This window comes from Octopus bimaculoides, chromosome 3 (assembly GCF_046866305.1).
Source record: "Octopus bimaculoides isolate indiv1 chromosome 3, ASM4686630v1, whole genome shotgun sequence".
NCBI lineage: Eukaryota > Metazoa > Mollusca > Cephalopoda > Octopoda > Octopodidae > Octopus > Octopus bimaculoides.
In genome coordinates, this window is record NC_142930.1 from 133,653,822 (window position 1) to 133,671,316 (window position 17,495).

The window sequence follows — 17,495 nt, forward strand, 5'->3', positions numbered from 1 at the left end:
CAAATGTAGTTTCATTCAGGTATTCAATGATTTATAGTATGGACATAGTGTTATGCATTTTGGTGAAGATCGTCATTGACTGAATTGATTTTGGTTTTTAGTTGCTATTTATTTTAACTTCTTGAAGGGTGAAAGACAAGGTTTACTCTGGTGGGATTTGAGCTCAGAATCTAAAAATATAATTGCTCCAAACATCTTGTTTGATGTTCTACTAATTCCATTACCCATTGCCCTTCTCATCATGATGATATTGGTTTCAAATTTTGGCACAAGGCCAGCAAGTCAACTGTATCAACTTGTCCAGAATTTGAACTCAGAATGTAAAGACAGGCAAAATGCTGCTTAGCATTTTGCCTGATGTGCTATCAATTCTGCCAGCTTACTGCCTTAATAATAATAATAATCATCCTTTCTATTATAGGCACAAAGCCTGAAATTTTGGGGGCCAGTTGATTAGATTAACTGTAGCATGCAACTGGTACGTAATTTATCAACCCTGAAAAGATGAAAGGCAAAGTTGACCTTGGCGAAATTTGAACTCAGAACATAAGAACAGACGAAATGTTGCTCAGCATTTTGCCCGGTGTGCTAATGATTCTGCCAGCTCGTCACCATAATAATAATAATAATCCTTTCTACTAGAAGCACAAGGCCTCAAATTTTGGGGATGGGATTAAGTCGATTACATCGACCCCAGCGCATAACTTATACCTATTTAATCAACTCCGAAAGGATGAAAGGCAAAGTCAACCTTGGCGGAATTCGAACTTAGAATGTAGCAACAGATGAAATACTGCTAAGCATTTTGCCTGGCGTGCTAACAATTCTGCCAGCTCACCGACATAATATTATAATTATAATAATAATAATCCTTTCTACTAAAGGCACATGGCCTGAATTTGGTGGGAGGGGGATTAGTCGATTACATCGACCCCCAGTATTTCACTGGTACTTAATTGACACCGAAAGGATGAAAGACAAAGTTGACCTTGGAGGAATTTGAACTCAGAATGTAAAGACAGATGAAATGCTGCTAAGCATTTCACCCAGTGTGCTAATGATTCTGCCAGCTCACTGCCTTAATAATAATAATAATTCTTTTTATTAACAAGACCTGAAATTTTATGGGAAGGGAGTTAGTCAATTACACTGACCCCAGTGCTCAACTTGAACCTATTTTATTGGCCCTAAAAGGATAAAAGTAAAGTTGAACTCAGAATGTAAAGGGCTGAAAGAAATACGATAAAGCATTTTATGTGATGCACTAATGATCATGTCAGCTCCCCACTTTAATAATAATGATGATGATACCATTCTATATTTTTGAGATGAGGAATTATGTACATTATTTATCATGGATGGACAGGTGTCCTCACCTTGTTGTTACGACAATGTTTCAGCTGATGTACTCTCCAGCCTTCATCAGGTGTTCTGGTGGGATTTTGAACCCGACCCTTTATTTGAATAATGGGGTACACTGCTCTCATTCCTAAGGTATTCTTTTTTGCTGGTGTTATTTTTTTCTGTTGATATTATTTCCCAAGTTCCTGCCTGGGATTGAACTTAGAATCCGAGGGTTAGTAGCCCTTGCTCTTATCCACTATGTTATATGCTTGTACGGGCTACTAACCCTCGGATTCTGAGTTCAATCCCAGGGGCTTGGGAAATAATACCAACAGAAAAAATAACATCAGCGAGAAAAGAATATCTTAGGAATGAGAACAGAGTGTCCCATTTATCAAATAAAGGGTTGGGTTCAAAATTCCACCAGAACACCTGATGAAGGCTGGAGAGTACATCAGCTGAAACATTGTGGTAACAACAAGGTGAGGACACCTGTCTGTCCATTGTAAATAACAATGATTATGATAATAATAAAACACAAGGCCAGTAATTTCGAAGAAAGGGATTAGTCTATGAGTATTTACAATGATAGAGTTCAAAGGAAGTGACTTTAATCATGGAATATTTTACAATTAAAAAATAATAATAATAATGAAACAAATGTAGTTTGTTAAGAGCTGCATTTTTGTTGTAGAGGATTGTTGAGTAGACATAGCTATTTGCTATCAGAAAAATTTGATGTGTTTGAAGGAAGATTTTCAATAGAATTGACTGGGGTTGTATTGTCACTTGCAGAGTTCAAAGATGTTTGGGTATTCTGTGTTTTTGCCAGAGTTATAAGAGCTTCTGCAGCTTCATAAGCAGCTTCCATATTGTGATGAAACTTTTTGATAGATCTGTAAGAATCGGGTAATTTCTTCCGTTTTTTGGGATGTGATGCCATTTGTGATGTTGTTTTGAATACTGTTGGAACATAATCGATGTGATCTGGGTCATCAACAGGTTTTCCTGAATAATAATAACAGTCAAGTTAGTAATTGAAAGATACTTGAGAATTAGACGGTAATTTTCCTGATTATCAACTTCATCATTAGAGATGTTAACAAGTTTATTGTATGTATTGCTTAAGTGCACTACAGTTGATTGGAATAGGGTAAAAAGGAGGAACAGAAAGCAACAATAAATTAAGTAAAGAAAGACAACAATGGTTGCCAAAAATGTATGCACAGTACACAGAATGAAATACAAAAAGACAATACTGTTTCAATCAGTTTGATATCTTATTATCATCAATTTTCCTGGATATGTACAAAGACCCAGACTAGATTTGACTCAGGAAACATTATTTCTAACCTAAGAATAATAATATTCTTGTACATTTGGTCACCAGTGAAGGTACATTCTAAAAATATTATTATTTTCATAGTTTATAAATAAAGCTTCCTAACCCAAATCCACTCTGGTGCTGTGTAAATTCAAGAACAAAACATTAGATAGTGATTGGTGATAAAACCTATTGAAATATAGTGTGGGTGTAAATACAGCAAAATATATTTTTGTCTCTAAATATGAGATCACTAATTAAGGAAAAGGAAATATCTTATTAGCAGTAAGTTATCTCAAACAAGTAGACATTAAATTTTCAGCAGTTTGAGATTTTCAAATGATTGACTTATATTTAAAGTCATAAATTAGATCAATCAAGCTAAGTGAATTGTGTTGTGACCAGTGCCAGTGACATGGAAAAGACACCCAGTACACTCTGTGAAGTGGTTGGCATTAGGAAGGGCATCCAGCCATAGAAACTAAGCCAAAATAGATGATTGGAGCCTGGTGCAGTCAAACTGTCTAACCCATGCCAGTATGGAAAATGTATGTTAAATGATGATGATACAAAGTAAAAATCTTAAAGAAAATGTGAAATAATTTGTTTTTAATGATTGAACTTGAAGTAGATAAAGCTATAAATGACAGCATGTAAGTATTAGGTTAAAAAGCCTTTTGGATAGAAAAAGTCAGAAGTTGCCTTTGATTTTTTTTGTGTCTACAGGGTTTTTTCAGTATTTTTTGTTCTAAATTATTCTTTTATCTACCTATTCTCTGATGAATCCCTTAACAAATTCTATTTCTACATACATTGTATTTCTAGGTTGAGTACAATTCAGGACTACTTCTGAGACACAAAGTCAAATATCATTGAAGAAAAATACAGGTCCTAAGTTCCATCTCAGTACACACACACACACATAAATATATATATATATATATATATATATACATATATATATACATATATATATATATATATATATATATATATATATATATATATATATATATATATATATATATATATATATATATATATATATGTGTGTGTATATATATATATATATATATGTATATATATATATATATATATATATATATATATGTGTGTGTGTGTGTGTGTGTGTATATATATATATATAAAAATTCCTATATAAATATAGGAAGGGCATCCAGCTGTAAAAATCCTGCCAATACAGTCACAGAAGTCCAGAGCAGGCTTCGGCCTGGCCAGCTCTTGTGTTACCATTCCATTCATGCTAGCATGGAACATGGACATTAAATGATGATGTCATGATATAAATATATATATATATATATATATATATATATAAATCACAAACATCCCAGCAGACATGATGCTAGACTGGATTGACTAGTTTCAGCATTCATTAAAGCCTCATCAGGATTCACTTCTTCCTAGCTGTTGAAAGATTGTAATGATATTACGTATAGAAAATGTAAAATAGATCAAGACTAATTGGATTATATTTATATAAAAGGGCAAATCTGGCTGCATGCAATAATTAAAAGAAGCATGATCATAATAGATTTGAGGTAAAATACATATGATAATCATGTGGATGGGTGTATGAACTGATACAGAGAGGGAAGGAGGGATATATATATATATATATATATATAGAGAGAGAGAGAGAGATAGTGATGCAGACAAGCACAAGTAAGTTTGATATATATAAATAAACATATATACATATACACATATACATAGATACATATAACTAAATATGTTCAGAAAAGCACATATGTACAAGCATATAGATATTTATATAGACGAAGAGATGTCTCCATATATATATATATATATATATATATATATATATATATATATATATATATATATAGGAGGAATTTCAACCATGTTTCGTGGTCTGCTACCACAACAGCTCCTTTATAGGATCCAGTTAGCTGAAGACATCATCAGGAGGAACCATGTCCGGTTTCGGCCCCTACTCCTCTACCGTTTTGACGTGGCGGGGCCACCCCCTTTCGGAGGTGTCTTCAGCTCTGGTGTTGGGTGCATGTCTTCTTTCGCTGTTTGTGACTGTTCTAATTCAACTGTGGAATGTCCCTCGCTATATATATATATATATAACCATTTTGAGCGTGGCCGTTGCCAGTACCGCCTGACTGGCTCCCGTAGGATTTTCGAGCGAGATCGTTGCCAGTGCCCCTGGACTGGCTTGTGCGGGTGGCACATAAAAGACACCATTTCGAGCGTGGCCGTTTTCGTGCGGGTGATACGTAAAAGCACCCACTACACTCTCTGAGTGGTTGGCGTTAGGAAGGGCATCTAGCTGTAGAAACTCTGCCAAATCAGACTGGAGCCTGGTGTTGCCATCCGGTTTCACCAGTCCTCAGTCAAATCGTCCAACCCATGCTAGCATGGAAAGCGGACGTTAAACGATGATGATGATGATGATGATACACACACACACATAATGGCGGTGCCCTAGCATGGCCACAGCTTGTGAGCTGAAACTAGATAAAATAAAAAAATAAAATATAAAATTTATGTGTGTGTGTGTGTGTGTGTGTGTGTTCGCGTGCGTATGTGTGTGTATATACACACACACACACATATCTTATATCAATGGGAACAGATGCTGCAAGCCTTGCATAGCTGAGAGAGCAAGAATCCAAGGATCCTCAAAGACTCCCTGGAACCAAGATTATTATATTTCTGGTATGAGATTTATATCCCCAGCCTTCATTTCAAACGCTACATGCTGCAAGCATGCGATTCCTCATTCATTGATTAGATCTGGAAAAGTCCATGCAACCTAAGAGTGGAGGGCATAACTACAGGGTTTTACCCCTTAGACTTTGGGAGGTCATAACTTTCAGAAAAATGAATATTTTTTAATGAAATTTTCTATGCATATAGTATTTACTATGTAGAATCCGAATATACAAATACAACATAAATTTAGTCACTGTTTCAGTACGTGTTTGTGTTCTTCATTGATCTTATGTGAAAACAAAACCGACGTATACGACAACTATGTAAAATATATTTGTGTACTTTTTCTGTTTATTCTTAATCTTCGTGTTTTTGCAAGACTGAAAAAAAAAGTTTCGGAAAGCTAACATTTTAAAATTCTTCGGGAAGCGACACTGTGATAGTTTCTATATTTAACCGTGCGTGTATATTCCTATTTTTGCTCCTGTTCTCTTCTACTTCTCTACTAGAAACGTTTACTTTGGAATTTACTGCATGTTATTTTTAACGAAAGTTTTCTTATGACGGCTTCTCTTCACTGTCTAGAAATCTACGGATGCACATACGCACATAATAGAGAAAAATGAAACAAATATGGACGACTTGCTCCGAAACACCACCGAGTGGGGAACGCTTCTCAAAATTAACCTGCAGTTGTCTCCTTCAAAATTCCTACATGCTCGAAATGTACATACATCAAGGTATAAAATTTCACGAAAAAATATTAATTTTCCTGGAAATTAAGAAGAATTTAAGTGGACTCTGTTGGAATTTCCGAAAATTGTCCCCCACCCCCATTCCAAAACATATTCGGATTCTACATAGTAAATACTATATGCATAGAAAATTTCATTAAAAAATATTCATTTTTCTGAAAGTTATGACCTCCCAAAGTCTGGGGGGTAAAATCCTGTAGTTATGCCGAGTGGAGTTCTCCACTTGCTGATTTATCCTCGTACAGACTGTCAACTGAACTGGTCTAAGGGAGGTAACCCATCTTCCTTGACCCGGATTGTTTATCCTTCTCAATCTCGTGTGTGCTGGTACATCTGTAGCGCTGCTTCTAAGTTATGTATTATATGTGCAGCTTCATTTTTTCCCTTCTTTTTTCTCTCTTCTCTTTATTTTTTTTGTTATAAGCAATAGATGAGCATAATGTCAAAAATGAACCTACACGCATCCTGATGTAGCTAAGTAATATATTGATTACCAACCTATAGCCTGTTGTTAATTTTGGGTCCTAGTCTGTGTATGGGTATAGCTTCCTTAATTCTTAAATTACCCAAATTTCTTTCATTGGCCTCAATTATGACTGTTATGATTTTGTCAGTGTTTCGGCATCTGTCTAGATGTTTTCTGAAGGAGGAGGCTCTTGTGTTCTGATGTTCTTTGATGCGGACGTGTAACGGTCTTGTGCTACCCACATAGAACTTGTTGCATTTGTTACATTGTATTCTATACACAACATTTAGCCATTGGCATAAATCTGTGTCACGGATGGGACAGTTTGTTAGTGTGCACTGATTGTTGTCCCTTGTTCGTTTCTTTGCGAGGTGTCCTCTAAGAGAGGGGCCGGAGTGGGCTAGTTGTATGTCTAGCCCTTCTCTTCTTGTGGCTCTTCAGATGGCTGTAGTTATCCTCTCACTAAAATGGGGTATTTTAAAGAAGTATGTGTTGCTGGGTTTTCTATGTGTTAAGCACGTTGGTCGTCTTGGATACTTAAGCCGATTTATAATGGATCTAGGATACCCATTGGTTTTCAATATATCTAGGAAGCGTGTTGTATGGGTCACTTTGTCCTCCATTCTGCTGCACTTGCCTTGGATGTGTGCAAGTTCATTTCTGGTGTAACTTATTTTGGCACCGAGTGGAAATGATAAATTGTATTGGACAAACATATCTCTACTGGCTGCTTTCCTTTAGAACTCAGTGTGGATCTCCCCTTCTTCCGTTATATTCAGTTTGAAGTCAAGTTGTTATAGTGATCTAGTGATATCGGGATGTTCTATAGTGAACTGTATGTTCATGTCCATGTTATTGAACATTGTGAATATTCTTTCAGCCTCTTCACGGGAGGATGTGAGTATGAGGATGTCATCTATGTACCTGGTGAAGAAGGCGCATGAGTGGCAGATGTTGAGTGCTCGACATTCCAAGACGACCAACATGCTGAACACATAGTAAACCCAGCAACACATGCTTCCTTAAAATACCTCATTTTAGTGAGAGGATAACTACAGCCATCCGAAGAGCCATAAGAAGAGAAGGGCTCGACATACAATTAGCCCGCTCCGGCCCCTATCTGAGAGGACACCTTGCAAAGAAACGAACAAGGGACAACAATCAATGCACACTAACAAACTGTTGATTGCTTAACAAACAGTTTGTATTATAGTGCATTGTTGTACCATTCAAAACTTTTTATTCTTTACAAACAATACACAATGCTTCAAGCAAACTACAATACTCTCATACATGTATATATATATATATATATATATATATATATATATATATATATATATATATGCATGTATGTATGTGTGTGTGTATATGCTTGTGTGTCTGTGTTTGTCCTCTCAGCATCGCTAGGCAACCAATGCTGGTGTGTTTATGTCCTCGTAAATTAGCGGTTCGGCAAAAGAGACCGATAGAATTAGTACTAGACTGACAAAGAATAAGTCTTGAGGTCTATTTGCTTGACTAAAGGTGGTGCTCCAGCATGGCTGCAGTCAGATGACCGAAACAAGTAAAAGAATAAAAGAATATATGTGTGTGTGTGTATGTGTGTATGTATGTTTGCAGTGCTCCAGTATGGTTGCAGTCTAATGACTGTAACAAGTAAACGATAAAAGATATATATTCACACACATACACATATATAAATATAAACATATTCTTTTATTCTTTAATTTGTTTCAGTCATTTGACTGTGGCCATGCTGGAGCACCACCTTTTAATCGAAGAAATCAACCCCTAGACTTATTCTTTGTAAGCCTGGTGCTTATTCTATTGGTTTCTTCTGCTGAACTGCTAAGTTATGTGGATATAAATACATCAGCATTGGTTGTCAAGCAATGGTGTGGGGGACAAATACAGACACAAACACACTCCTATAAATATATATATGTGTGTGTGTGTGTGTGTGTATGTGTGTGTGTGCGTGTGTGTATGTGTGTGTATGCATGTGTGTGTGTGTTTGTGTGTGTATGACAAGCTTCTTTCAGTTTCTGTCTACAGAATCCATTTACAAGGCTTTGGTCAGCCCGAGGCTATAGAAGAAGACACTTGCCCAAGGTGCCACACAGCAGGACTGAAACCTGGAACCGTGTGGTTGGGAAGCAAGCTTCTTACCTCATAGCCACACCTATGCCTATGTATGTAATATTTTACACACACATATTGATTTTATCTTGAAGAGTTCAGTTAAACAAATGAAAGCACTAATTAAGAAGAATTATCCAAAATTCTGACTGCCTCCTTTTCTTAATATACAATATCAGTACACCACTTCAAACACTCTATATATATATCATCATCATCATCATCATCATCATCGTTTAACGTCTGCTTTCCATGCTAGCATGGGTTGGACGACTTGACAGAGGACTGGTGAAACCAGATGACAACACCAGGCTCCAATCTAAATTTGGCAGAGTTTCTACAGCTGGATGCCCTTCCTAACGCCAACCACTCAGAGAGTGTAGTAGGTGCTTTTACGTGTCACCTGCACGAAGGCCAGTCAGGCGATACTGGCAACGGCCACGCTTGAAATGGTGTCTTTTATGTGCCACCCGCACAAGCCAGTCCAGAGGCACTGGCAACGATCTCGCTCGAAAATCCTACGGAGGCCAGTCAGGCGGTACTGGCAATGGCCACACTCAAAATGGTGCATCTTATGTGCCACCCGCACAAGAGCCAGTCCAGGGGCACTGGCAACGATCTTACTTGGTTTGCCCGGTCTTCTCACGCACAGCACATTTCCAAAGGTCTCGGTCAGTAGTCATCGCCTCAGTGAGGCCCAATGTACGAAGGTCTTGCCTCACCACCTCAGCCCAGGTCTTCCTGGGCCTACCTCTTCCATGGGTTCCCTCAACTGTTAGGGTGTGGCACTTTTTCACGCAGCTATCCTCATCCATTCTCACCACATGTCCATACCAGCGCAATCGTCTCTCTTGCACACCACAACTGATGCTTCTAATGTTCAGCTTTTCTCTCAAGATACTTACACTCTGACGGGTATTCACATTGACATTACACATCCAACGGAGCATACTTGCTTCATTCCTTGTGAGCTTACGTATGTCCTCAGCAGTTACAGCCCATATTTCACTGCCATGTAGCATGGCTGTTCGTATACATGCGTCATACAGTCTGCCTTTTACTCTGAGTGAGAGTCCCTTTGTCGCCAGCAGGGGTAAGAGCTCTCTAAACTTTGCCCAGGCTATTCTTATTCTAGCAGCTACACTTTCAGCGCACCCACCCCCACTACTAACTTGGTCGCCCAGAGAGCAGAAGCTATCGATTACCTCTAGTTTTTCACCCTGGAATGAGATAGAAGTTGTTTCCTGTTTGTTTACAGTGTTTATTGCACCTGAACATCTGCCACAAACAAAAACTAACTTCCTAGTTAACTTGCCTTTGATGTTGCTGCACCTCTTATGTGTCCATAGCTTGCACCGGGTACATCTTATAGAGTTACTACCTACTCCTTTTCTACATACTGAGCAAGGCCATCTACCTGAAGGGGTTTGTGTTTTATCTACCTTCCTACTTATTAGGATTTTGGTTTTAGCTAGGTTGACTCTAAGGCCCTTCAATTCTAGACTTTGCTTCCACACCTGAAACTTCTCCTCTAGTTCTGATAGTGACTCCGCAATTAGGGCAAGGTCATCAGCATAGAGGAGCTCCCAGGGGCAACCTGTCTTGAACTCCTCTGTGATTGCCTGGAGGACTATGATAAATAAGAGGGGGCTGAGGATGGAACCTTGGTGGACCCCGATCTCTACCCGGAATTCATTGCTGTACTCATTTCCAACCCTCACCTTACTGGCAGCATCTCTGTACATGGCTCGCACAGCTCTCACTAACCATTCTTCTATCCCAAGTTTCCTCATTGACCACCAGATAAGGGATCGGGGGACCCTGTCAAAGGCTTTCTCCATGTCAACGAAAGCCAGGTACAGAGGTTTATCCTTGGCCAGGTATTTCTCCTGCAGCTGTCTTACTAGAAATAAGGCATCAGTAGTGCTTTTACCTGGCACGAACCCAAACTGTATCTCATCTAAATTGATTCGCTCCCTAATTAGTTGGGCTATGACCCTCTCTGTAACTTTCATAACCTGATCTAACAGCTTGATGCCTCTGTAATTATTTGTATCTAAAGCGTCACCTTTATCTTTGTAGCAGTTGACTATGATGCTGCTACACCAGTCATTGGGTATGACTCCTTCGTGTATCACCTGGTTCGTAGTACGGGTGACTAGGCTATAGCCAACACTGCCAGATATTTTGAGCATCTCTGCAGTGATTCCTGATGGGTCGGGGGCTTTCCCTGTCTTCATACTCTTAATTGCTTTATCTACCCTGGTACTATCAACTCGGATAGCTGGTCCCTCTATTGGGTCGACATACGGCAGGCTCTCTTCCTCCCATTCATTCTCTTTATTAAGCAATCTATCGTAGTGGCATCTCCAGACCTCTTTCTTTGCATCCTCATTTAGTGCAAGCGTACCATCATCCATGCGAACACATTTCTCTCCTACAACATCACTATTTTCTCTCCTACACTGTCTTGCAACACGAAATACCTCGAGTCTTTGGTCCTCACGGTGCAGAACATTGGCAAATCTTTTCTTATCTGCTTCCCCTCTGGCTAAATAAACCTGTCGCCTAGCCTCCCTTCTGGCACATTGGTACAATTCCCTGCTACCACTGTTCTTGCAGTCCTTCCAAGCCTGTTTCTTTTGTCTAATAGCCCTGTCTACCTCCTTGTTCCACCACCACGTTACTCTGGGTCGAGAGGGGACCTTACACCACCCACAGATCTGGTCGGTGGCTTTCAACAGGTTGTCCCGCAGAAATCTCCAATTGTCTTCCACGTTGTATAATGCTATATCCCCTTCTATTTCGTTAAATGCTTCAAGTAACCTGTCTCTAAGGGTAGGTTTTGGCATTTATAAGCCGCCCTCTTTCCCTATTTCTGGCGAGGACGTAGTCGATTTGGCTAGAGTGTCTGCCGAAGCGGTAGGTGACTAGGTGACTGGCAGGTTTCCTGAAGTTGGTATTGCAGACCATAAGATCGGTTGCATCACAGAACTCCAGCAGTCTGGTTCCCTCCTCGTTGCGGGAACCGAAGCCATAGCCTCCATGTATGCCTTGGAAGCCTCCAGCATGACGTCTGATATGACCATTGAAGTCTCCAGCCACAAAGAGAAGGTCCCTGTCACTCGTCGACGAGGTAGTTTGCAAGAGGGTGTCATAGAATTGGTCTTTCAGACCATCTGGGAGCCCCAGTTGAGGTGCATAGGCTGAGATGACAGTAGCTAATCTATGATGAAGCACTAGTCTAATCTTAAGTACTCTGTCACTTACTCTAACGACCTCGATTACCTTATCCACCCATTTCTCCGCTAGAAGTATTCCTACGCCCCCGACCCTGTCAGTGTTCCCTGCCCAGAAAATCTTGTACCTGTGTTCTTTGCCTGTGAGGAACCTCGCAGAACCTCCTCTCCATCTTACTTCCTGGATGCAGCACATATCTACGCGTCTCCGTTCAAGCATCTCAACAATTTCACCAGATCTACCTTTCAGTGTGCCGACGTTGAGAGTGCCAATCCTAACAGTATGGGTGTTGGGGGTGTGGGCTTGTAGCCTGGGAAGGGGAAAAGCAGTGTCGTGTACCTGAAAAGAAAACTTGCAATTGGAAGAATTCATAAGCAAAACAGTACCTACAACCTTCAAACATTACTCAAACTTTATGCGCTACCCAAAGGTAGGGGAGAGGATGGCCAAGGCCACTAGATGGGTTCCGGGAGACAGCCGAGGATGACAGGATGACAGAGGAATGAACTTCCAGTGGAGGGGGTGGGAGGGTGGGTGTACCATCAGCCAGATTTTAAATATTTGAGAGACAACAATGCATAAATCGTAATTTTTAAAAGAGCAATGAAACCTAGGTGAATAGAATATATAAGTAGCATGAATTTAGGAAGCTTAGAAAATGAATAAGTATGAATTTAAGACAAAAACTGAATTCAATTGAATTTCATGGAGAGAAACAAGATAAATAATAGAGGACAGACTAAAGGGCAAAAGGTATGAGATGTTGAGGCCGTAAATAAATAAAAATCTCTATCTTATCTGCATCTTGGAGACTTCGTCGTAGTATGTCAGCGGAGAAGAGATTAAGATAATTTAGAAGGGATTTCTTATTTATATATACCCAGAACCTGAAAACCTTAAGGAAAAAACTACGAAAGAGAGAGAGAGAGAGAGAGAGGGACTGATTTAGAGAGAGATGGAGGGGTAGACGGAGGCATGGCAGGAGAAAGATATATATATATATATATATATATAAAGAGAGAGAGGGGGGGGGACCAGTCAAGCAGCACATCACGCTGTAATTCTTTGTCTGAGAAATCAACACTTAAAAGCCATAATTTTAAAGGAGCGATAAATATATATATATACACACACACACACAGGATGCAATGGGTAAATTGTCACCGTTTTATATTTTTAATTTCATGCATGCACATTGTTTATTTTTGATTGTGTCAACTACACAGTATAGTTGAGTCAGTTGGGCACCATTTGTGAGAAAAACAGCACCATGATGCAAGTCACTCTGCCAGAAATTTGGAAACGACATGCTCTACTGCTTGGCATTCGCACCGGAAGCTCCAATAGAAACAGATGGTGAACACACAGAACAACTGTTGGCTTGCCATGGAATCAAAACATGTACCGAGAGAGATGAAAATGAAACATCTCAGTCAGTATCATGCTGTTTGGAGTGATCAGTAGTGATGGCGACATTATGTCTCCATCTTTCCACATTGCCTCAGACTCAACACGGAAACCTACATCAAGTGCCTGGAGGAGGTAGTGCTAACCTGGGTCAAGAGGGTGACTACTGGAAGACCCTGTGTCTGGCAACAGGACTCTGCACCATGCCACACAAACAGGAAAACCCTGTCAGACAATTTCTGCAACCACATCGCCCCTAATATCTGGCCACCTAATTCCCCAGACTACATTCCTTTGATTATTGTGTGGGATGCAGTTGAGTGAGAGACCAACAAGGCTCCTTATAACACCAAAGATGAACTGAAGGCAAAGATTATGGCAGCATTCACCAACTTAAACAAGGAGACTGTCCAGAAGTGTTGCAGGGGATTCCAAAGTCGTCTGTAGTCTGTGGCTGATGCCAATGACGATTTTATTGAATAAATTTACTCTTTAGTATTTCAAGATATTTTTATGTAATTTTGATAAATATATCTGTTAAAATGAGATGACAGTGTTATTTTCGTTTTTGTATAATTTAGACGACTATTTATTCACCGCACCCTGTATATATGAATACCTACACATACAAGTATATATTTATATAAGGGCATTACTATACAAGAATGCCTCACACTATGAGGGACTCTAAGGTCAGACTACCATAAAAAAACACATTTTTACATACAAGCATATATGTGTCTGTGTGTGTGGTGTATATTTGTGTAAGTATACTTACCAGTTACAAAATGCTCACTGCAGATATAGACATATTTTGAATGTGGTATCCATTGGGTTCCATCTGAATTAATGCGTTGACATGCTCTGACCCATAGTCTACGTCGTTCTGCTTTCTTCAGCAAGTTGGGCAAACAAAAGAACGATACCTTTTTGTCCTTCATCATGTGGTGATTCAAACAGCCATGAGCACTGCAAGTTTTAGGCATTTTCAATTACCTCTTGGTTGTTTTTAGCCCTGACCCAGCAGACTTATGATTGAATATATTCCAGCCATAAAAATTCACTCATTTTTTCCCCCCCAAACATTGTATCTATACAATGTTTAAATATTGTATCTAAATGCACAGCATCCAGCGTGTCCTTTTCTTCTTAAGGTAATAAAGTGAAAACGTGAAGGAAATTTGACTCCTATTTTTTATGTAAAAAAAAAAATAGTTAGAACTCCCTGTTCAGCTTTTAGTAACACTTTTTGTTTGCGGAGATCACAGTTTCTTTTTAAAATAAAAATTTTATATCAGAGTCATAACAAAAACAATTGACAATCCTTACAGGAACTCATTGTCTAAAGCTATAAATGACCACAAACAGCTATCTTCCACTTAAGTTGTCAACTGTTTACAACCTCTTTCAGTTTTATTGTTATTCCCCACCCATTTCCTTTCTCTTCTTCTTCTTAGCTTTCTTTTTTTCTACTACTACTACTACTACTACTACCACTACCACTAACACCACCACCACCACCACCACCACCACCACCGCCGCCGCCACCACCGCCACCACCACCACCACCACCACCACCACCACCACTACTACTACTACTACTTAGCTTCTTCTGATGATGATGAAGAAAATAAATTGGTGGGCTTGTACACATACATACTGACAAGCATCCCAATTTTTGTTTGAAATTTCAAGTTTCTTTTCGTAATGTGTGCCTGTATGTGTGTGAGCCCACCAATTTTCTTCTTATTAAATTCCAATATAACAGTAATCTACACCATTTGAAAGGCATTTATGCAATATTTCATTAAAAAAAAAAATCCATTTTTTGGAAAGTTATGAGGAACCAAAAGCAACTCATGTGTATTTTCCAAAACTCCTCTCTCTGCTCTCAGAAAATCTTTTCCACAACAAATTCCAATACAATTAGAATCTCCACCATCTGAGACATATTTGTAGAAAATTTTATTAAAAATATTCATTTTATGGAAGTGATGAGGAAACAAAATCAGAGGACAGACTTGTGTAGATATACTTATACCTAGATGATTCTCTCTCTCTCTCTCTCTCTCTCTCTCTCTCTCTCTCTCTATATATATATATATATATATATATATATATATATATATATATGTGTGTGTATATATGTATTGGGTTGTCCCATAGATAATGTGGGTTTTTTTAATACTTCTTTTATTTTTCAGAATTAAGATAAACAAAGTTCTTTTTCAATCTATCTAAAATATACTCTCTGTCATTTTCTACAATGCTCTTCCATTTATCTGATAGACTTGCAAGGACCCTCTTCCAAAATTCACTTGTCCGTGATGAAAAATACTCCTCCAGTACTGTTCTGACCTCATCTACAGAATTCATAGTTTTTCCGTCCAAATGATTTTGAAGACTGCAGAATAAATGATAATCAGATGGGGCAACGTCTCGTGAATATGGTAGGTGGGGCATCGTTTCCTATTCAAACTGCTCCAGCTTCTGGAATGTCATCCTCGCTGTATGTGGCCAAACATTATCCTGATGGAAGAACACTCTTCGTCTTGAAACTAGCGATGGTCGTTTTCCTTCGAATGCTAACTTAAACCACTCAAGCTGCTTGTAGTAGATCTCCTTTATCATTTGATTTGGGTTTAAAAGTTAAAAGTTGACAAAACCTTTCATATCCCACTAAACAGATAACAACACCTTATGTGGGTGGAGACTTTCTTTAACCTGGGGTGCCAGCGTTTTTCCTTTCTCTACCCACTGTCTTCGGCACTTGACATTTTTATAGAGAACCCATTTCTTGTCACTATCCAGTCCAAAAAGAAGGTTCATTTGTGAGACGTGATAGCAAAGAAGAGCACACATTCACTCTTTGCATGTGATTAAACTCGGAAAGTTTGTGAGGAACCCATTCGCCCAATTTGCTGACTTTTCTGATGGCATGCAAGTGTCGATGAATGATTGAATGACCAAATCCAAGTTTCTCTGCCAGTTCCTCAACAGTTATGATAGGATTTTGTTACACCAGGGTTTGCAGGATGTCCTCATTGAGCTCTACAAATCTTCCAGGACGAGGCTTGTCTTCTAGGCTGTAGTCTCCGGCTCAAAATTTCTGGAACCACTGTTGACACTGGCTTATGCTTATTGTCCGATCCCCATATACTGCCTTAATATTTCTCACACTTTCCATTGCGTTGTTACCCTTATTGAATTCCTAAAGCAAAATATGCTCCTTCGTCACTTCCATTATAGCTTTGAACTGCGCACTTCAAAACTTGCATCAAAAATAAGGATAACGTAAAATTATTACCTGATTTTAGAGCAAGTTGATGCAGGTAGTTTATCCCGTCCCCCTCCGACTTTTTGTTCATACAATTGGAAAAAAACGCATTATTTATGGGATGACCCGATATATATATATATATATATATACCGGTATATATATATATATATATATATATACCGGAGTAAGCACATGAAATGTGCAACAAGGTGGAAAAAGAGTACTCAAATACCAGAGGTAGAGTAATATGCTTTATTTAAAAGCAGCAGAAATATAACAAAAAAACCGTTACTCTGAGTTTCACGTTCCCGTTCATCGGACAGTTTTGTTAGAAATGGAGAAAGGATAACAATGCAATCGAAAGTAATATAAAATTTAAAACACATGGATTCGTTTGATTGGTTGTTTCAAATAACGGTCATGGATTGGTCGTTTCAATTAACGGTCATAGATGCGTAATGCACAGACCAAATAAATTTAATACAGATTCATCCTATTAAAAAAAATATCGAAGAAAACCTTAAATAGAAAAATGGGCTCAAAATACATATTGCAAATAATTAATTATATACGAATTAACGGATTAAAATCAAATCGATAAAATAAAGTATACGCTGCATTCAGAATAAAATAAAATAAAATAAAATAAAATTAAAATTACAATAGCGTGTATGTATACAAGGCTATCCACAACATATATATATATCTATATATAAATATATACATCGAAATAGACAGCTGCATACGCACAAACAATCTACGTATATAGGCCTATATTTACAAGGCACAGATATATACATAAGTCCAAATCTACACACATATACGCAC

At 38.5% G+C, this 17,495-nt stretch overlaps 1 protein-coding gene across 1 annotated transcript; it reads right to left on the reverse strand.

The window, feature by feature from the left end:
- Positions 1 to 1,921: 1,921 nt before the first annotated feature.
- On the reverse strand, positions 1,922 to 14,786 carry LOC149136733 (uncharacterized). Its single transcript, XM_089349690.1, has 2 exons — positions 14,166 to 14,786; positions 1,922 to 2,352 (listed from the first exon to the last, which is right to left on the reverse strand). The coding sequence occupies exons 1-2, from the start codon at positions 14,371 to 14,373 to the stop codon at positions 2,060 to 2,062; spliced, it is 501 nt and encodes a 166-aa protein (XP_089205816.1). The 5' UTR covers positions 14,374 to 14,786; the 3' UTR covers positions 1,922 to 2,059.
- Positions 14,787 to 17,495: the final 2,709 nt, after the last annotated feature.

What these genes read in the sequence shown, in the direction of transcription:
- LOC149136733 (XM_089349690.1), bottom strand. Translation starts at nt 14,373, where the DNA reads ATGCCTAAAACTTGCAGTGCTCATGGCTGTTTGAATCACCACATGATG. An exon ending in CAGTGAGCATTTTGTAACTG is followed by an intron (nt 2,353 to 14,165) that starts GTAAGTATACTT and finishes ATTATTATTCAG; the next exon opens with GAAAACCTGTTGATGACCCA.